The sequence below is a fragment of the Dermochelys coriacea genome, chromosome 5, assembly GCF_009764565.3.
Source record: "Dermochelys coriacea isolate rDerCor1 chromosome 5, rDerCor1.pri.v4, whole genome shotgun sequence".
Classification (NCBI taxonomy): Eukaryota; Metazoa; Chordata; order Testudines; family Dermochelyidae; genus Dermochelys; species Dermochelys coriacea.
In genome coordinates, this window is record NC_050072.1 from 98948500 (window position 1) to 98970552 (window position 22053).

Below are 22053 nucleotides of genomic sequence, written 5' to 3' on the forward strand. Positions count from 1 at the left end.
CAAAGATACAGGTATCTTGGGGAATGAGGTACCCATTGAGAATACTTTTTTTTCATTGCACTAGAAAAGGAAAATGTATCATATCAACATATGCTCATTATCTGAACATTCAGGGAAAAAATAATAATCCTTTTTTATCCCTATGCTTATATCTAATGAGTTTGATGATCATACTTTGTGTTACTGAATGTTAGACCATGTCACAAGTCAGCAGGCTTGATCCCCTTCATCTACGACAGCAAACTGTTCCTGCAAACCAAAGGCCTAATCTGATTTCACACCCATTGACACTGGTGTAACACAACTGACTTGAGTTACTCTTGCTGTACACTGGTATAAATGAGATCAGAATCAGGCCCTTAATGTCTATGGTATAATACGAAGACAGTTGGTGTAAATAGGTGTAGTTCTATTTTACTTCCATGGAGCTCCATGAATTGACACCAGCTAAGTATCTGGTGTTCATTTTAAGCTATGACTGATGTACTGTCATAATAGTATTAGAATTCCTTAATTTCCTTCATGTATTTTACCTTTCCTGTAGTGGAAAAATAGACAAATTGAGATTTCAATCTCAAATTCAGAAAGAAAGCCTGATCATTATTTCTACAACTCATTTTATTTAGACAGAAATAAACTTTTGCTTCTTACCGGTGGGGAATGATAAATGGTATAAATGAAGTATGCCTTAAGATTTCACTTATGAAAGCTTCTGTATAATGCAAATCTTTCCTGTCATCAAATCTTGATGACCCGAGTCTAATCTTTCCATCTTCAAAAAAAAAAAAAAGGAATGTTTAATGTGCTTCATGAAAATGACATGGGGCTTCATTTTTTGAAAAAATAAATACTTTACCAATTTCTTCTTGAATTTTTGTCTGAATGTCTGGGTTGTTTATTAAATATAGGAAGATCCAAAATAGACATGTTGATACTGTATCAAACCCTGCAAAATAAATGGGTAACCAGAATGCTGCTTTAATAAAAATAGGATTAAACATGCACACACACGAAACTTAAGACCTGATTCACCTCTTATATTGGCCAGGTACTCAATGAAGTTGCATTGGTATAAAACTGATGTACGGGGGAAAAAATCAGGCTCAGAATACATGCGTGTTGAAGTACACTGAAAATCTCCCAAAAGTGGTGTTTAAAAGATTGGTTGGATTTTTTTTTAATACCTACCAGCTCCAAAGATGTCATTCACAGTACTTATTATTTTATCATTAGAGAAGGGTGGAACTCTTCCATCATTTCTTTTGTCATTGCTTATACTTATTAGAGCATCAATAATGTCTCTGAGATGATTCTAAAAAGAAACAAAAATGACATATTTTCATCCAACATTCTTTAACACAACATTCTGTAACCAGTAATATTCTAACCTGAGATGCACAGAGCATGTATCTTCATGAATCTTGGAAATTCCTGCTAAAACTATCCTTGCAAGTACAATTAATATTTTTTAAATATTTGCCATGACACATGGCAATTTATCTTAGAAAAGAACTGACCTCTGTATATTTCTGCAAAAGAAAATTAGGCTACCAGTCAGTAGTAGCTCAAAAAAAATGGTCCAGGTCCTGCTCTCATTTACATTCTGTAACTCCAGAGTAATGCCATTCAATCAATAGAGTTACACTGTATTTACTCTGGCATCAAAATCTGACACCATTCTATCAATTGTTGCCTGAAAATATGTACTACTTACTAGTAGAAACAGAAAGTTCCTTTTATTTGATTACTCCTGAAATGGAAAAATCAAGATAATTGAATTAATCTGAGTGCTTGTTTAATAATATGCAGATTACATTACAAGAAATTACTTGGTAAAATGAGGGACAGAAATACTAAAAATCTGTAGATTTACTATGGAAAAACTTGGCTGTCTGTCTATCCTTCATGTCTTTGAAAATATCCATGCCACTCTTCATTATAAAAAGCATGGGGCCAAATCCTGAAGTACTATGCTACTGATCCACCCAAAGAAGGGTCTTCCACTAATGGATCTTGCCTTTGTCTGCCCCGGGGTAGGAAGAGAGCAGGCAGGGGCATAGGTGGGCTGGGGATTTAGCTGTGGGAGATACCATCATCACCTCACCAATCTTGCAAAGAACCAACAGGAAAATGGGGCTTTATTACAGTGGAGCTGTATTATGATTAGGCTTGGAAAGATTAGATTTTTTTTTAAATCAGTAAACATCAAACACATGCAAACCAATGAAGAAAAGTCCATTAAAATAATTGAAATGTATAGACAGGCAAAGTAAGAAAAATGTTCCTTGAGAACATTAGAGTTTAATTTTAAGGATATTTACTTTGTATATTTTGACACATGGTGTTAACAATGTATGTTTTAATGGTTATAGAACTTTAACTTTGTACATCTCAACATCTATTGTCATTGAATAATTATTGGCTGATTCACCCCACCTCCATAATCTCCCATAACTGTGAAAATTCAAATAGATAAAAATTCAAAAAGATGCTTAAAACCCATAATTTTGTGCAATTCTGAAAATTTAAATAGATAATCAAAACTGCTTAAAAATATCAATATGTCACAATTATAAAAAATTTAATTCTGCCAAGCTGAATTATAATGGAACTGTATTAAATTTTTCTTTAGAACCCCTCATGGTGGGAAATCATGGAAAGGGGAGCTGTGCTGACAGGCTGCAGAATGGGATAAGAGGAGCTGGGGCAGAAGAATGGAGCCTCACTACAGACAGCCAGGAAGGGAGGAGGAACCTAGACCTCTGTCCTTGCTCCTTCTTTTACTCAGGCTAATCTCTTATTGAAGTAAATGGGATTTAACTGAGTAAAGACTCAAGAAATTTCCCCACAACAAAGTGTAAGGAATGTCCAGGAGCCTGTGTAGGGTTTTCCTCACGCACACGCACACGCACACACACACGCGATGGGGCAAGGCCAGATGGCTATAGAAAAGTAGTGGGAGATAGATATATTAGCTCCAGGCTAAACAAATCCTTGATACCAGGTTAAGTGAAATGGAAGCTGCTCCAGGTCAATTAAGACACCTGGGGCCACTTAAGAACTTTCCAGAAGGCAGGGAGAATGCTATGTTGATTGGGACACCTGAAGCCAATCAGGGGCTGGCTGAAACTAGTTAAAAGCCTCCCAGTCAGTCAGGTGGGTGTGCATGTCAGGAGCTGTGGGAAGAAGTTGCGCGGTTGGAGAGGCTGAGTAATACACTCCATATCAGGCACAAGGAAGGAGGCTCTGAGGTAAGGGTGAAGTGGAACTTGAGAAGTGAGGGCTGCTGAAGGGGAAGTAGCCCAGGAAATTGTACATGTCATGTTTCTAAAAGGTCAGCTACCATAGCTGATACTATTAGGGTCCCTGGGCTGGAGCCCGGAGTAGAGGGTGAGCCCGGGCTTACCCGCCTCACCCCACCTTTGCCCCCTGTTTAATCACTGAGACTGGGAGACAACAGAGACTGTGCAAAGAAGGATAACTTCTCACCTCCCTTGCTGGCTTATGATGAAAATGGCTCAGTAGACTGTGACCCTTGTCTCTAGAGAAAGAAGGGTTACGTGGAGGGTCACAGTGAGCCTCTGAGGCTAGCGAAATCTGCCAGGAAATGCGGGACCCACGGAGGCAAGGACAGAGCTTTGTCACAAAATATATCTATCTATATATCAATATCTATATCTATCTATCTATCAATCTATCTATATATCTGGAATATCACCACTGAATTTCATGGAACTGGGTCCAGTGTTGTAAAACCAGTGCAACTGATAGGAGGATCAGGTCCTTACATTATTCAGGACCAAAACTCTTCATTGTGAAGAACTTTAAAAAATAATCCTGTAAATGTTGCTAACTATTTCCTTTAAACATATCTCCCTAGAAGAATCAGACATCAGGTTTGCGAAGAACTTTTTAAAATGGCGGTGGTGGTGGTGGTTGTTATGTATTTAGTGATTGGTAGAAGTGGCCTCATGGAAATTTTTCTTCTGGAAATAAAAAAAATATCCGCTCCCAAGCACATTTGTTTTCACGCTGATTTAATTTCCTTTGTATGGGCTTATACTTCTAGGATGAAGTGAAAGATTCCTCAGTACAGCTCTTAACTATTTCAGTCGTGACAGGTTTCTGTAGCCTTCCCATTAGTCCTGGTCTATATCACATATTAAGAGTTGCTGAATTAATTTCCAGCTTTTATTAAAAGTTTGTATAGATCAATGGGCCTGATCCTCTGCTCTGTTATACCAAATTTAGGATTAATTCCATTAATTTTAAAGGAGCTATGCCAGCATAAAACCAGTGTACGAGCAGATAATCATGTCAGCATTTTAAACAGAGCCATAAAAATTCAACTTTGGACCCAGATCTTACTTGTGCAGATTCTCTACCTAGCAGCAATAGAGAATACTCACTAAGAAACTGCTGTTATTGGTCTAGTTTTGAAGCCTCACCTTATCATATGTGGTATAATGATCTTCTACTCATTGTGCAATGAAGTTATTTAAGACCTCATAAAACCCCTGGGCAGCCTTCATAGCAGGGATTGGAAGGTAACGAAAACAGGGTATAAAGTCAGCTAGGTTGACAACACTTGTGGCTTTTAGAAAATCTGCACTGATCCTAATCATGCTAAGAAACTCTTCATCATTGTATTCATACCTTTTGCCAAAGCACAGGGCGCAGGCAACATTTGCAACAGTACAAGTGGTAATACCAGTGGAGTCAATAGCACCTTTATCTAAGGAGAGCTCCAGGAACATTTTCACCATTGCTAAAGCTTCTGCACATACGTGCTCTTACAGAAGACAAGAGCAAGTAGATGTTTTGGCTTCTGACTTTGAAAAGGATCTTAAAGCTTTACTGGCAATTTTCTTGTGGCGTTTCCAGCTCTCTCTCTAATCTACAGAAAATGATAGACTTTTTCCATCAGCAAAGAAAGAAAAGGTGTGCACCTTGGGCCTTCCAGCAAAACTCTCTCCATCTCTAAGTAACACTTGTTTCACTCTATCTGGATCATTCACCACCACACAGGTACCATCCCCAGCTTTAGGAGAAACACGTCCCCATATTTTTTTCCTCATTTGGATAAATGAAAGGTGAGGATGCTCTCCAAGCTGAAGCAGATTCCCCATAATTGATAATGACCATGGACCTGGAGGGAGGATGTGCTTTCTGGTCATATTACCTATTAGTCTTAAAGAAATTAAAATGAATATCGTAGTAAAGAGGGCAGCCATCACTTCTGAAAGGGAAATCTTTGCCTCAAACATCACTTCCAGAAATAAAAGCACCTAAAAGAGAAAACATTGGAAGCCTTAATCACTAGCATTAACTAAAATAGCAAAAATAACATATTCCGCCCCCCCTCAAAGACTTGACATTAAAATGTGGACTTGAATAGAGATGGGAAATATGGCAACATAAATTGAAATACTTCACAGCAGCATTTTCTTACATTTAATAAACTTATTTAATTGCATTTCAGTGTCTAATTTACATGGCAATAAAACCAGGCACCCGTTTTTCTTTTGTTTTCACAACTTGGAGACTACAGAATTCTAGAGCAGAGAGTAAAGTGACTATAATATGCAGAATGTCTCATATCAGACCTTGACATACACATGAATATCTGTTAATTAATATGAGACCAATTAAATAGCCCCAACCTCTCCTCTTTGTGTTCCTCGCCCACACAAACACAAGAGCCTGAAAAAAACTCTAATGCTGTGTATTGAATGTGTCTAATTTTAAACCAAAAATATATGGGGCTAGATGGTTGCTTTAAGGCAAAGAGTCTCAGTGTTTTCCATAACGTGACCCCCATTTTCCATACCATGACATTCCCTGTTTAGCTGGGATCTCATCTTTTCTTCTTCCCTTTAGCAATATAGGAAGGGCAGGATGGTCGCAGTCTGGGATCACAAGCCCCAGTTAAGAGTCCATGCTTTAAAGCAATAGATCTGTAGCAGAGTATGGGGCTTGGGGGGACGGACTGCCTTCAGGTGGCAGTGACTACTCCAGGAAGAAGTCTGGCTATTTCAGCCAGTATTGCTTTTGAGACTTGGGGCCACTGTATATTGTAGCAGGAAATCTGCCTTTCTTTGACAAGACCTCCCATGCAGAGGAGGGGCAATACAATGCCTGTGTTCCCAGCCAGACTGCAGCTGGCCCCTGAGCTGGGATACAAGATGAAGGGAACTCTTTAGTGGCATATCCCACCCTTGCACACAAGAACAAGCCAAATCTGGCCCAGAGCTGCTAGCCTCTCGCTAAAAGACTGATCATAAAATAACACACACTAAAGTATTCACTTAGCACCTTATCTGATGAAGATGTAGTAATTAATTTGCAGCACAAAGTTTGCACAGACGATAGTCACACAGAACCCTTAGATGATATTTGCACTATTTCTTGCTACTTTAAATCAAAATGAAATTCAGAAAAAGAAACCAAGGTGGTTTTGATAGTCATAAAATATTTTATATTATAGTTTTATTTCATGCATCAAAAGTCATAATGCTGAAAATAGTGATTTTTTTTAAATACTTTTAGAGGTTTCTTGGCAACTCAACTGTAATCTCATTATCCCATTATTTGTGCATGCCCAACTAATATGGAACCAACACAAATACAATCTGAAAAAATACACATGCTCAGAAAGTTTTAAACATGCATTTCTGAAGAGGAATGATTCACTGATGTTGCTTTTGCAAAACTTCTAAGATTTCCGAATACAACAAAATATGTAATTGTTTTCTCTTCAGTTTATTCTCCCAGTACTTTGAGTCCCTGAATTTTGAGGAAGATGCTATTACATACCTTTTGTGGCTGGTTCCCTGGGATGTATTTTTAAGTTTCCCTGGGGTCCCCTGAAGTCTAGTTAATTATTGGAAGCCTTCCCTCGCTTTACAATTCCTAGAATAAGTCCTGGAGCACTTCCCACATGTGTTGTTTGCTAGCTGATCAGAAGTGAAATACGTTCGCTGCTTGTTTGAGGACTCTTGTATAAATGTAAGGCCATCTGTTCAGGGCTGTGAATTTTAATCGATAAGATTTTAAAAACATCATATATGATTGAGATTTAAAATGTTTCACTCGGGCACTGCAAAATGCTTCCTTGGAAGAAGGAGATGGTTTAAAATCTGCTTTAAACTTAGTCTATCATGGGGCCTGGGGATGTTTTGGGAGGGGGGAGGTTGTCTCTCTCCAGCAAGTGAGGCTTCAGATCCCTCGCCTGCGCAGTGAGAGCTGAACAGCTGTGCACTGCGAGTGAAACAGCCCAGCTCGGGCCGGGAACCTGGAGCTCGAAACCCTCCGCCACGGTTGCTTGGAAATCTAACTCTGTTCTCCCAGGAAACTCCCACAAACTCACCTGTCCTGGAGCAAAACTGAGGTTCAAGTCCAGCAGCATCTTCACGCCCCTCAGATCCTCCCAGCGCCTGGGCTGCACCCTCCCTTCAATGCAGCGCTGCAAGGACACCGCCCGCCGGTCCCCACTCCCCGCCGGGCACTAAGGAGGGAGCAGTGCGGCAGGAGGGTGGAAGCAGCGGGCTAGCCAGGAGGAGAGGGAGTGTCAGAAAGTTGGAGAGCAGTGGGAGTGAGGGGAGAGGCAGAGAATTTCATTCTGAATTACCTTCAGAGTCTTTTCTTACCTATGGCTTCCTGACATCATTTCTTGGAACCAACTAGCCCTTAAACAACTTTCAGCCATTACCATCCTCTACTGCTCCATTCTCCACCACCCAGACTCTCCCAAAATATTTCAATACATGGACCTAAAGCTCCTGCACTTCTAAGGCCCAGGTCTGTTGCTGTTACATAAAACCAACTCTCCTTGACAATGATGTGCTGGAATGCAGTGGTGAAATAATCAGGTCCCCAATATTGCCACCATGCTATTGTTTGCAACTGCAACCATGCATTTTCCGTTTTGTAGCTCTCTCGTGTCTCTTCCCCCCCAACTCTGTTTCCTAGTAGTTCCCTTTCCCCAACACTAAGAATATCAACTTCCTCTGCCTTCCTTTAAACACTATAGCCCTGACCCTCTTGATACACATACTTTTCTTTTCCACAGTTTCTCTGCACTCCAATTCTGTGTGCACTCAACATCTTCTCTGTATTTTCCTTAAACCTCTACAATTCCAGCAACGGCCTTGTTAAATATTCTGTCCAGACCTTTCTCACTCTAGCAGCTTATCTCTCCAGATTCCTGTGTGCTCCATAATTTGCTCTTCCTTCCCCCAGTTCTCTGCACCCATCTCCTTTTCCCAACTGTTTCATACTCATGGGTTTTCCAGACATTCATTAATGGACAGTAAGAGAAGTTACATTTGCAGAAACTTAAACTTCTTTAATTAAAGCAAGGAGGCCATCATATAAATAGAGAATCCATTATTGAATCCTACAAAGTTGGTTGCTTCACTAATATCCTGTGGCAGCGTGTTCCACAGGTTAATTATTCAATTTGGAATAAATATTTTAATTGCTTTCAGATGTATTTCCTTTAAATTTTCCTTTAAATTTCCAATAGGTGACCTATGTAGTCTCATTATAAGAAAAAGTGCCCAGTTGCCTAGCTATATACCATTCCATGTTTTATATATCTTTCATTATGAATGCTCTTAACAACTACCTAAGATAGATGGTCCTACTCTTTTTTTTAATTTCTGATCATGTGAAAACTTTTCTATGCCTCTAATAATTTTTACTGTCCTGAACACAGTACTTGAGTTCTCTGTTGCTACAAACACTGATATTTATATTCTCAAATTATCATTGTATCATGGTTGGAAGAAATGCTCATATACTGTACTGGCATTACATAAAGAAACAGAGCCCAATCTTTTTATTAATCACAAATCTACTTTATTGCCTTCCCCTTTATACACAATAATAAAAATAATTGGTTCACAAGCTATTTCAGTGCTTAATGTCAACATAATACATATTGAATGTTGTTATTCCACTGTCTTTGTCTGCACTAATAATAATAGCTGTTGATACAAGGCTATTATTTAAACACATTTCAGACAGGTCCTTTTGTTCAATCAGTATGGACATCATGTATGCTACATTGGACAAGCCTGAAATTTTGGTTCTTTCATCACAAATCTCCACACCTAATTATATCCCTGATCCTGCAAACACTTACACTTAAGCTTAATTTTACTATCATGAGTTATTCCATTGATTTCAGTGGGTCTATTCACATGAGTAAAGAGAATGACAAGGACAGGAACAGAAGCAGGGACATGTGTGCAGGAAAGTAAGGAGAGGGTGGTTAGGGATCAGATGGATATTTTGGCTGGGTGGTGAAAGAAGGCAGGGCCTGTGGAAGAAGGACTTCAAAGTTGAGTGGAGGGGACTTGCTTTGAGTTTCTGCATCAGCACAATGCATCTATGGCTATGCCCCACTAAATGACATCCAGATCTAAGGAATTATTTCAGTTTTTGACAGGGTAATGGGAAAGCAGTGAAGTGGGTAGATCTCATTTGTGAATGTTGAACTTCACAGCATAAAAGAGGGAGATTAATTTGGCATATTGTGAAGTGTAACATAAAAAACATCTAGCTTGAACCTCTTCTCACTATACAGGTGTAGACTAGGAATGACTTTATTGGAAATCAATGAATTTACACTAAAGCAGAATATACATAAAAGTATAATCAGGCCAAATATATCCATTCCTTTTATCCCCTGTATTAGATGGAACAGAGAGTCTAGCAGCCAATGGTAGAGAGGGGAAATAAGTTGATTGTGCTAATGACTCCCATCTAAGTAGTACACAACTAAGACTGCTCTGTATAAATCTCAGAAATTACCATAAATACTAGCCAGGCAGTAACTGCTTGATTACTAATATAGATCCTGAACCTGAAAATACTTACTTATATGCTTAGCTTGTCCACACAGAGCAGCAATGCACACTATGGGGTGTGATTTCTAAGGCACACTAACATGTTGTGCATTAATTGGTCCATGTAGACCCTGGTGGTACGCATTAAGGGTTTCTAGTGTGCTTTCATATAGTAGTGTTTGAAACAGCACTACATTCAAGTACACTAGGGAACCAGCCATGTTTACACATACCAATTAACACAGAACATGTTAGTGTGCTTTAGAAATCACACCCACATTGCTGCTCTGTGTACACAAGCTCTGATTTAAGTCCTTTTTTAAAAAACAATTGTTAAACTCCCCCTATTGTTTATGAAGGCCCAGGTTTTTAAAATGGGTATGTCTCCGATTCAAATTTGGGACCAAAATGTACTTGATATGTATGTGTAGAGAGATGGCAATTTAAAACTGTTTAGGTTTCATAGTTAGTCCAAAATAGTAGATCTAGATCTATTTTCTGGCCTTTCGGATGCTTGATGTTCAGTCAGTGTAGTAAGATTGTTAGGAAAATGAATATTTCCATGTGAGCAAAGCTTTCTTCCAGACACCTCCTCTTGCCAATCCTGAAGATCATTACTTTTCAGCTAGGTTCTTGATTTCTTGTCTGTCTTCATCAAGAAATCTTTCAGGGCTAAACAAACCTGGGTTCTTCTATAATTTTCTAAAAATAAACATCACACTGTTAGATATTTGATAGTTTAATATCTCAATTCTATGAGGTGCTGAGCACCTGTAACTCCCAATGAATTCAATGCAAATCCAGGGTGATCAGCTCCTTGGAGAATCAGGCTCTAAGATAGTAAAATTAGTTAGCATGAAAACACATCTCTGACTCATGTATGGATCTTTCTTCAGAACAGTAGAAAATATGTGCTTTTTTCATGTACTAGAAACATGTTCAGATGCTGAGAATCCTGCCGCTCCCAATGGGCTCAGTTGTATTCCAATGAAAGCCAGCAGCAAAATTCCTATTGACCTCATTGGGACCCAATTTGGGAAAGCATCTCTATCAGGAAAGTATTTCAGCAGGTTCTTAACTTCAAGCATATACGTAAGCCCCACCAAAGTTTAAAGTTAAGTATGTGGTTAAGTGCTTTCCTGAATCATAGCCTGGAAGCCCATTGACTGTGATGGGAGTTAAGGGTGCTGAGGATCTGTCCCTAATAGTCACAGAATAACAGAATGTTAATGTTAGTAATTTTAAAAAGTAAACCTCTCAATATTTGTTTAGTCAAGTCTATTATTATTTATTTTGCAAGACTGATTTGTATTAGAACAGTAATGTTCTTTAATAAACCACAGAAGAAACACAGAAAACAACAACTGTGAAATGCATCTGATACTAAGAGCTAGTCTACACTAGAAGCGTTACAGCTCTCCTATCGGCATAATAAAACCACCTCTGTGAGAGGCGGTAGCTATCCCACCAGAGCGGTGTCCACACCAGTGCTTAGTTTGGTGTAACTTATGTTGCTCAGGGGGGTGGCTAATTCAAACCCCTGAATGACATAAGTTATACTGCCATAACCTGTAGTGTAGACAAGTTCTAAGAGTTGTGGGGAGAGAGGGACTTAACAAAAATTTGTATTTTTATATTATTATTCTAACATAGGTCACAATTATTTAGCTTTAAGTTAATGCAAATGATGATCACAGAGCACATAGGTAATAATTAATGGCTTATATGAGAACATAAGAATGGCCCTACTGGCTCAGACCAAAGGTCCATCTAGCCCAGTATCCTGTTTTCCAGCAGTGGCCAGTGCCAGGTGCCCCAGAGGAAATGAACAGAACAGGTAATCATGAAGTGATTCCTCCCCTCTCACTCATTTTCCAGCTTCTGGCAAACAGAGGCTAGGGACACCATTCCTGCCCATCCTGGCTAACAGCCATTGATGGACCTATGCTCCATGAATTTATCTAGTTCATTTTTGAACCCTGTTATGGTCTTGGCCTTCACAACATCCTCTGGCAAGGAGGTCCACAGGTTGATTGTGCGTCATGTGAAGAAATACTTCCTTTTATTTGTTTTAATCCTGCTGCCTATTAATTTCATTTGGTGACCCTCTAGTTCTTGTGTTATGAGAAGTAGTAAACAACACTTCCGTATCTATTTTCTCCTCACTATGATTTTATAGACCTCAATTGTATCTCCCCTTAGCCATCTCTTTTCCAAGCTGAGAAGTCCCAGTCTTATTAATCTCTCCTCATACGGAAGCTGTTCCATACCCCTACTTATTTTTGTTGCCCTTTTCCAACTTTTTCCAACTCCAATATATCTTTTTTTGAGCTGGGGTGACCACATCTGCATGCAGTATTCAAGATGTGGGCGTACCATGGATTTATATAGAGGCAACATGATATTTTCTGTCCTATTATCTATCCCTTTCTTAATTATTCTCAGCATTCTGTTCGCTTTTTTGACTGCCTCTGCACATTGATTGGATGTTTTCAGAGAACTATCCACAATGACTCCAAGATCTCTTTCTTTCTTATGACTGATCTTTTGTCTAGTTTTGATCTTTCAAAGAAGTCACTACATGTAAGGGATTAATCTCATAACAGATATATAGATGCATAGATGTTAAGGCCATAAGGGACCATTAAGTCATCTACTTTGACCTCCTGCATAACACGGGTTGTATAATTTTATCAAGTTACCCCTGCATTGTGTAAATAATGTGTGTTTAACTGAAGCAGGTCTTTATACAGATTTCATCATGGAGAGTCTGAATATTCAGTATACATACAATCTAAAACTTGTGATAACCTTGCATACTGGGCAACAAAATACAACTTACTCATTATAGTTGATTTGATATTGATGGATGAAAACACAGGAATCTTTGGCAATAAAATACCCGCTTAATACAATATCTTCAATGGTACTGCAAGAAAACAAAAGGATACTAAAAAATCAACCATTTCATGTAGGGCTTGATGCAACTTCCATTAAAGTTAATAGGCTCCCATTGACTTTAATGGAACTTATATGATTCTTAGTCAGTTTTTGATTATACAAATTAATTGTGAAAAGAGAAATGTACTTCTAATAAAAGTTCTTAATGTTTTAAATTATAAATAAGCTTTACTAAAAAGAAAAAATGTCTTGTAGATAACTACATGTAGTACAAATTATTTGTAAAACACTCACAGAATGAGAACATTGTCATTTCTTTGCATTTTGTTCCTATCTTTCTTTTAATGAAAATGTTATTTATTTTCTTAAGCAACAAAGATATACCATATAAATCATAGTTATATCCTAATATAAAAATATGTATATTTAGGTGAATCAGATAAACGTCCTGTAAGCCAGTGAGATCTGCTGAGTGCTTAGCATGCTTCAAAATCAGTCGGATGTCCATCTCTAGATTTAGGATCCTAACTTTAGGCTCCAGTTTTTAAAAAAATATTGCCCTAAATAAATAAAACTCTTAATATGGTGTAATATCTTGAAAAGTTACTATCATCCTTATTCTGGAAAATTATCAATGTAACAGTTTTTTACAATACAGACTGAAAACTTTTTGCTAAATACTTACCAATGAGGAATCATGAAAGGCACGTAAGATGCATGTTGAACACTTAGTAAATTAAAGCTTCAGTGTAGGGCACTGAAGACCTATCTTCAAATCTGGGCAGCCAGCTCTACCCAATTTTCTCATCTGCATGTGCAGAGACAAAAACGAATGTCACTGAAAGATATCACACCATACTAAGAAATAGACTTTGATGAGTGCAACACTTTACAAGATGAAAACATGGCATATTTCAAAACACTCTTAAAGAGAAATTTTCAAAGGGGCCTCAACTGGCCTCTTAGACTGAATGGACAGAGCAACTAAGGATGAAAAAATGGAAATACATAAACCTGACTGTACAACTTACTAGTTGCAAAATAGTTATACCAGTTACAGCCCTAGTGCAGATGCAGTTATAGAAAGTGTTTTATACCAGTATAACTTATACTGGTATAAAGCTGAAGAAGAGTGCTCTGTGGCTCAAAAGCCTGTACCTTCCACCAACAGAAGTTGGTCCAATATCTATCTATCAATCATCTAGACACTTTTTGGAATCATTGAGCTTAGAGGCTGGTCTATGTGAAATGCGTGTGATGGTTCCATTCCAGTTCCCAGTGGACTCCACATAATATAGGCATCACAGCTGGGATCTGTCTCACCAGAGAGGGTAAGCACTGAGGGCCTTGTTCCCTGAGTTGTGGAGTGACTTCTCTGAGCAAATGAGAGTTGAGGGCACTCTCCGCCTAACAGGAGGTGCACAGCCCTGGTGATATTAATATGGGCCTCTACCTCTAACTTACTCTTTTTTTAAACACTTGTCCAGGTCAACAGTAACCAAAAGTTTTAAATACCCCTATCAGTTAGGCTTGAGGCCATTATAAAGGTTCTGTGAAGAAGTTTCTTGTGGCTGCTGCCTGAGTTATATTTGGCCTTTTGATTCTAGCCACGTTGATCTGGCGCTTTTCAGGGTAGCTAAATTAATTCACTGAAAACCAAATGATTTAAAACATCAGATTTAAAACACAGAGCAAACTGTAACAGAAAGTGTGTTTAAGAAAAAGTAGTCCCTGAGTAGTTTTTCCCCTCATTGAGTGACTGAAGTGACTGTGCTGCCTATTTATAAGACTGCCAAGCACTACCCAATTGCAAGGAGGGTGGGTGGCTAAAATGAGCAGCTTTTAGATATTAATTTTTAACTATCTTTTCTATTGTAAGCAATTTTGAACGTTGTTACTGAAAACAGGTTGTCAGAACTTTTTAAAAGTATGTGAAACTAAAATAAAACACAAAATTTAAAATTTTCAGAAACATGATTGGCATTTTTTGATCAGCTGTAATAATAAGTAGACTTGGAGCTGGCCTTCAGCATATAGGTGAATTTCATTCTGTGTGTCTGTCTCTGTGGTACATGAGTACTAGGAAGCACTGTGGTTGGATAGATCTTGAGTGAGAGATTTATTCTACTCTCATTTATCCCAGCTTTACACTGGTGAAAATCCAGTGACTTCAGTGAACTCACCCGATTTACAGTGGTGTGAGTGAATGATTTGTCATTTAGAAGTGGATAATGTTTGATTTTTAGAGGACAGCTTGCCTGAATTTTTTTTGCTTCTATTGATTTTAGATGAAAAACAAAAACATATCCTTTGCATATTTATGGTGGCAACTCAATGGTAGCATGGTTATTAAATCTATTTTCCCATGTAATATTAAATGCCTCATTTATATTTTGCAACAGTTTTATAGTTCTGTACATTAGTAATGGCAAATACACTGAAAAATCAAGGAAGACTTTAAAACAAACCTGCTATTGAGTGTTCTGGAATGTAATGTACTGCCAGGATGACAGAAGAGGTCTGTAGCTTCTAGCATTTAGCAGTAAAATTGTTCTAATGTTTTGTTTACACAATTTCATATCTTACCTCTGTTATATTCTAAGTTCTCAAATTCCACTGAATAAAAATATTCTGATTCACCAAAGAAACAAAATTTAAAGACTGGCCTTCCTAGAAATATTCTCTTGCTGCGCTGCAGAAAGCGGGTGCTGATACAAAAAATAAGCATCATAGATTCTTCTTAGTTGTAATACACATTCGCTTGTACAGAGATCTTCTGTGTCTGTCCGTCAATCAACATTTGAAAGTTTATCTGAGCCAAGAAAATGAAATCAGCGTGTAACAATTAGTGAAAGAAAATCAAAGATATAATGTAACAGAGAACAGATTTCTCTTTTGATTTGGTTGCATGTACCAGGCTTGTGATACATTTTGTTACTTTGTGTTCTAGACTTGACTAGTCACAGCAAACAGCTTTGAAAGGTTGGACTAAAAGTCTTGATGTTGTTTTTAACTGGGAATTTTATCTTCTGTAATAAACAGCCTTAATATATAACCCAAAAATACAGAAATAAAAATCTAACAAGATTGAGAACAACTGGAATTAGGTCATTTGGAATCATTACAGATTACTAGAAATGAGAGGGGGAAAATGGTTCCTGGATAGGACTGGCATGGGGGCAGTCACCTTTGCCCCCTTCTTGGCTCCTACAATGAGCAAAACTCTGGTGGACCTGAGTACTAAGCCCACCTTTTTCACTTTTGCATTGAAATTACTTTATTATTATTATTATTTAAATTAAACTGTGTGGGCAGTGATCTTTGAGGCTCTGATAGGGCCATGGAGGACACCCCCTTGTGGAAAGAAGAAATATAATTTACATTTGGCTGTTTGAGTGGTCTGACTGGGAATACAGTATGCTGTCTCATGGCAGAGCCTGGTCTGGGAGCCACATTAGGGCTTCTACTCAGGGTAACAGAGCAGAGTCATTGTTCTTTGCTTCTGAGGAAGGCAAAAGCTATTTATTTATTATGTTTTGAGTACTGCTACATAGAGAGTAGAGCTGGGGACTGTGGGATTCAATATTGAGTAAAATGGCTGCGCAGAATGAAGTTTTCTGTGAAAACCCAATGACTCAATTTATAACTGACAGTAATACGGATTGTCAGTTTAGGAATATGCTTGGGGTTGGGTTAGGGTCAGAGTCAGGGAGAGGGAAAGGGAGGGATAGCCCTGCTCATCTGCTGGAAACCTTGGGGTCACCCACCTACTGATGATGACCACCTCCACTAGAACAATATCAGACAAGGCCTTTGCTTGCATAGAGCTAAGCACCCTGTGCTCCCATGGGCCTCAAATGGAGGGTTAGGTCACTCGGCACTTTTTTAACACCAGGCTCTCAATGACTGTGTTGTTAAAAAAGAAAAAGAAGCAGAAACCTGACAGGCTTCTATATATTTTTTTTTCTTGTAACATAATTCAAACAGGCTCTTGCACCATTAAAACACTGGCATCTATGCAGTTTGGATGCCATCCAAACTCATCTTCTGAAAACTAAAATATTTCCTACCAACAAGTCCTGACAGTTTTCTCAGCTTTCTATGAATTTAATGCACAAAGCCTCCCACACTTAATGTTGATTAGCACCTGTACGTAACTCATGCAACTAAGAGCTTTGCTTAAAGAAAAGAAAAGGGAGTCAGATTTCATTGGTATTTTTGTCATGTATCTTCTTCAGATTTCCATAGGTTAGCTGTCACATAGCCTATTTACTTTAAAGATGAAACACACAACAGAACTGATGTAGTCTGCAGAACTTTTAAAAAATCTCAGTTGCCAGTGAGGTTTAATTTGAGCTTGAGGGGGGACAAAAGAAAAAAAACAGATGTAGAATGGAACTGGGTTGGCTGTTAAATAGCTCAAATAATATTGAGGAATTCAGACAATTATTCAAACCTCTCTGAACCTTTTTTGGGCTGGAAAACAATCAAGGAGTCTCACACGAACAGAAGGAACAGGCACAATCACACTCTCACTAATAACGTCAATGGGAATTTTGCCATTGATGTCGATGGGATAAGGATCAGGCCATTGGAAGAGGCCCTTGAGTGCTTCTGCTTTCCTTATCAGCCAAATTGTAAATTAATGTCTCCTAGAAATACATTTAATTTTGCTTTAATAAGACAGTTATTGTCCTGTAACCTAATAAATGCCAATTGACTGTTTAAATTAATTGAGCTTTAATAAATCAATTTAATGGATTTAAAACTTCATTGTCCAGACCATCTTGAAGCTACATAGAGCTCTTCCTCCGGTCTCTTACTTTTTAATCATACATGTATTGACATTTGAGATGTGCAGGGTTTGTTTGTACTGCACTGGAATATAGAGACAAAATCTATAACTTTTTTAAAATAACATGCCATTCTAAACTGCAGTTGCATTGAGGTAAAAACTAGTAAAACGTTTTTTTCTTAATGAAGGGCTCACTTGTCAAATGTATTTCAATTTTGTAAACTATTCATGCCAGAGCTCTAATTCTAGAAATATACAATACTGAAGAAAATATGATTAATCTAACAGTACCACTACTAAGAAACAAGTTATTAAAAAAGCAATTTAACTTTTAAAAGGTTATAAATGCAAACATACATACTGTGATACAGAATCCTATCCATCAATTTTACCCAATCTGAACATTATTAAGTGCAGTCTGTACTTTCTTTACAATGCATGCATTTCTTTAAAAAAGTTACTCCTGAATCTATTCTGCTTCTTTTTTTGATGGTAGAATCTGTTTTGGGGGAAAAAATTCTTTCAAAGATTTTGTTTATAGATCATAGTGAGGATGATGGACAGATGGGTATTTTGCAGCCAGTACTGTGTGGAGCTCCTGCAGCAGTTTGAGGCTGGAATGAAGAACTTTCAGACACTGTTGTGCTTCTAAATTTCAGGGGGAGAAGCAACAAGGATGATTTGATGTTAGAGAAGCAAGCACTAAATTTTAGACAATGGAGAATGTAATTCACACAGCTACATGTAAAATATCAGTGTGTTTTCTGAAAAAAGCTTCAAAGAATGTGTAAGACTGTTGCTAAAACCTTTTCCCCTCAAAGGAACCACTCTGACTATACAGCAAATGCAATACTTTACAGGAGAGTTTGAAGTTTCAGCTTCTCTTTTTGTACTCTGCCTCCTATTCTCTTTTCTCCTTAGATTCTTATAATGCTCTCGTCGCTGTAGAATCTGAGCAAATTCCCATAGTGCATAAGCAACATGACCACACACACACACCCCTGCCACCTCCTTGCTGTTCATTCTTTCACGCATCCTCTTCCTAGGGACTTAAGTGTATGCTATGTTGTTTAGAGTTTTTTTCACCCCCTCCTTTCCTTTCTATCTCTCGTTCTCCATCAATCTGTGTTCTAAACATTTTCATGACCACTAGATGAGAACTGCAAATATCCCAGTGAATCCATAATATATGGATTTAGAAATAACATCATACCAGTGATAAATTGTCCTTTATTGGTTAGCCATTCCCTGTCTTCTGCAAAGAGCACTAGAAAGGACAAGGAGATATGAAGAGAAGGCATGGGAACATCAACCCATACTGAATATTACAAAGCATAGCAAAGTTTTAAATAAAGAGGCTTGCTCTTTTCACTGAACCAACAAAACATTATATTATACAAGATTTGTAGTTATTCATAATTTGCTTATTGTATTATTATTTATAGTTTGTACAGCAATAACACTGTCCTAAATACTTCTAGACAGACACTATAATCCTTCTGCCCCTTCTATGCTCTCTCTCTTTTCGGCAGGTCCACAGGATTACGTGAAAGTCCATTTCTAGTGCAGTAACATATTGTGTCTGCATAGCAGATTATTTGTTCTGAATTCCTCATGATCTGCCATGGTCACTGCACTGCCATTAAATTCTGCCCTCTGCTTTTGCGGGGTGATTTGTGGTATAAGGGTGCTATTCAATATGAGGTAAGGTTACTTCACCTTCTTTCACTGGAGTGAATGACCCTGGCTTTAGTGGAGCTACACTGATTCACAACAGCTGAGGATCTGGCCCTTGTCCTTCCCTTCAAATGCCATCATAACTCTTTCCTCCCTACATATCTGATCCAGCCTCTTATCTTCCTCCCCCCAGCCTTACTACTCCACCAGTGATGCCAGCCTCAATGCCATGTTCATTTCCACAACAAACATCTCTGTGCCTCCTATCATGAAGCCCCTTACTCCTGGAATAAACTCTCTTCTCTAGTCTGCCAAGCTACTTCCTTCTCTTTTAAATCCTTAATGAAGAAAAAAGACCTACTTATTTTGTACAGTCTACAATAAATGGCTTAATTATATCAGCTCTTTCATGTATTTATTTTCCTTATTTTATGTATAGTATGCTGACAAATTGAAGAGGGCTCAGAGAAGAGCCACAAGAATGATAAATGGATTGGAAAACATGCCTTTATAGTGACAGACTCAAAGAGCTCAATCTATTTAGCTTAACAAAGAGAAGGTTCAGGGGTGATTTGATCACAGTCCAGAAGCACTACACAGGGAACAAAATAATTAATAATGGACTTTTCAGTCTAATAGACAAATGTATAACAAGATCCAATGGGTGGAAGTTGAAGCTAACCGATTTCAGACTGGAAACAAAGTTTAAATTTTTAACAGTGAAGATAATTAATCACTGGAATGATTTACTAAAGGTCATAGTAGCGTCTCCATTGCTGCCAATTTTTAAATCAAGTTTGGATGCTTATATAAAAGATCTGTTCTAGTTCATCAAACAGGAATTAATTCAGGGATAGCTTATGTTCTGTGTTATGCAGGAGGTCAGACTAGATGATGAGAGTGGTCCTTCTGGCTTTATCTATAAAGCTATATCAAATAGCAACAACTAACAGAACCACCAAGCTGCTCACACAGTTATTCTGAATAATCACAGTGAATGGAATCTGCCTCTCCCCTTCCTGTGTTAGCAATGTTGGGACCCCCAGTATAAATGGGCCACCAGTTGCCAATAGCATTTCAGCCTTGCATCATCTAACTCTGCTGGCAATAATCTATGACGAAATGCTCAAAACACCTATTCTGCCTTGATTTAGAGAGAGCCTCACTCTACTCAACTGCCTACGAGCAAGTGGTAAGAATGTAGGTTAACACATTTCTGTCACAACCCATGAATCTCAAATCCAGGCCCACAAGATTCATGGGGGAGGCCAGGCTTCAATCTGGCAGCCTGCTGGCAACAGCTTACCAGAGACCCATGAAGACCAGCCCCAGTGTGAGGCTCCACCTCTGATGTGCAATTGGCAGAGTTTCCAGAGCAGTTGATTGGTCTGACTTAAGCCAGCAGTAGGAACAGAAAGCTATCTGAACAACTGGACTCCACCCTGTTTTGGACTGTGTGCTTTCTGTCACCTGCTCCTGCTTCCCCGGCTTGCTCTCCTAGCATTCAGATCTGGCCTGACTCCTGACGCTGGAATTGTGGTTCCTGACCTCTGAATCATCTCCTGCTTCTTACCTCCCGGTATCCCGACCCAGCTGAATCTTGACTCCTCTCTCATGACTGTGGACTCCGGCTCTGATTACTAGGTCTGGCCACCCACAACCCAGCTGTGACAATTTCCTGCTTTTAGTTTTATTTGTTTCCCCAATCAATAGTACATGAGTTCAAAAACTCATTAACATAAGAGTTTTGTCTAATGCACAATGTTCTAACATACATTGTACACACAGATATATGCCCTGAGCATGGCAATAGATTTTATGCAGACATATAGGTCCTCTGCAGTATCCCATACATACATAAAACACGAGACAAATTTACTGAGCCAAGAAATACAGGAGTCAGGAGTATGGCCTAACTTGTTGAGGCTAAATAATTGGTTAATTATTAGTAATACAAATCAGCCTGAACCAAATGTTCTAATCTGAGCAACACTGAACTTTTAAAGCAGAATTCAAATTGGTAACAAACCCCAATCGGAATTTTGTGATTAGGATTTACCTCTGCAATATCTCAAATGGGCACTCAAAATCCAAACACTGCCAAACTTTGAGGTTATTCAAAATCTGTACCTGAACCTGGATAAAGTGTGGTTCTACCTCATTTCCAATTATTATTGTTAGGAGTTATGAGAGACAAGGTTATGTCCATATTTAGAAAGACTGTGGTGCCCTCTGATGTTTGTTTTTTGAAACTACCATGAGAGATTTATTTAATATATGTTTGCTCACTTTAGAAACTAAGCTCAGTTACCAATGTCTCTGAGCACATATATTGTTAAACACAACCCTTTTTTTTTTTTTTTTTTTTTTTTTAAACAAGCAGTCATTCTGACACACCAGACTCTGACATTTAAATCTGGGAATTGTTTGCTGGGATTCCTAATCTGATTTCAGTTGTAGTTGCTCATGGAGAGAAAAAAGGCCTCCCAAATTCACCTCTGCCTCAGTCAAAAGTGAACCCTGACCTCAAACTACAGGAGGTGATGATCTGACCAAGACATTTGTAATTTTCACCCCCTTAGTCCCCAAATCTCATCCAAAAGCAACCCGCAGAGTGTGCCCATCTGAATGCATAAAACCAGAAATCATCTTTGGACTGACATGGTGGTCACTATTGTGATCTAATCCTGATCCCATTGTCATGTTTTCAGTGTTGTTGTAATCATATTGGTCCCACCATATTAGGAAGGCAAGGTGCATGATATTTTATTTGGCCAACTTCTGTTGGTGAAAGAGAAACGCTTTCAAACTACACAGTGCTCTTTT

At 38.4% G+C, this 22053-nt stretch overlaps 1 protein-coding gene across 1 annotated transcript; it reads right to left on the reverse strand.

The window, feature by feature from the left end:
- Window positions 1-255: 255 nt before the first annotated feature.
- Window positions 256-7506, reverse strand: LOC119856299 (cytochrome P450 1A1-like). Its single transcript, XM_043515117.1, has 4 exons — window positions 7370-7506; window positions 1189-1312; window positions 652-772; window positions 256-538 (listed from the first exon to the last, which is right to left on the reverse strand). The coding sequence occupies exons 1-4, from the start codon at window positions 7406-7408 to the stop codon at window positions 511-513; spliced, it is 312 nt and encodes a 103-aa protein (XP_043371052.1). The 5' UTR covers window positions 7409-7506; the 3' UTR covers window positions 256-510.
- Between the last annotated feature and the right edge of the window lie 14547 nt (window positions 7507-22053).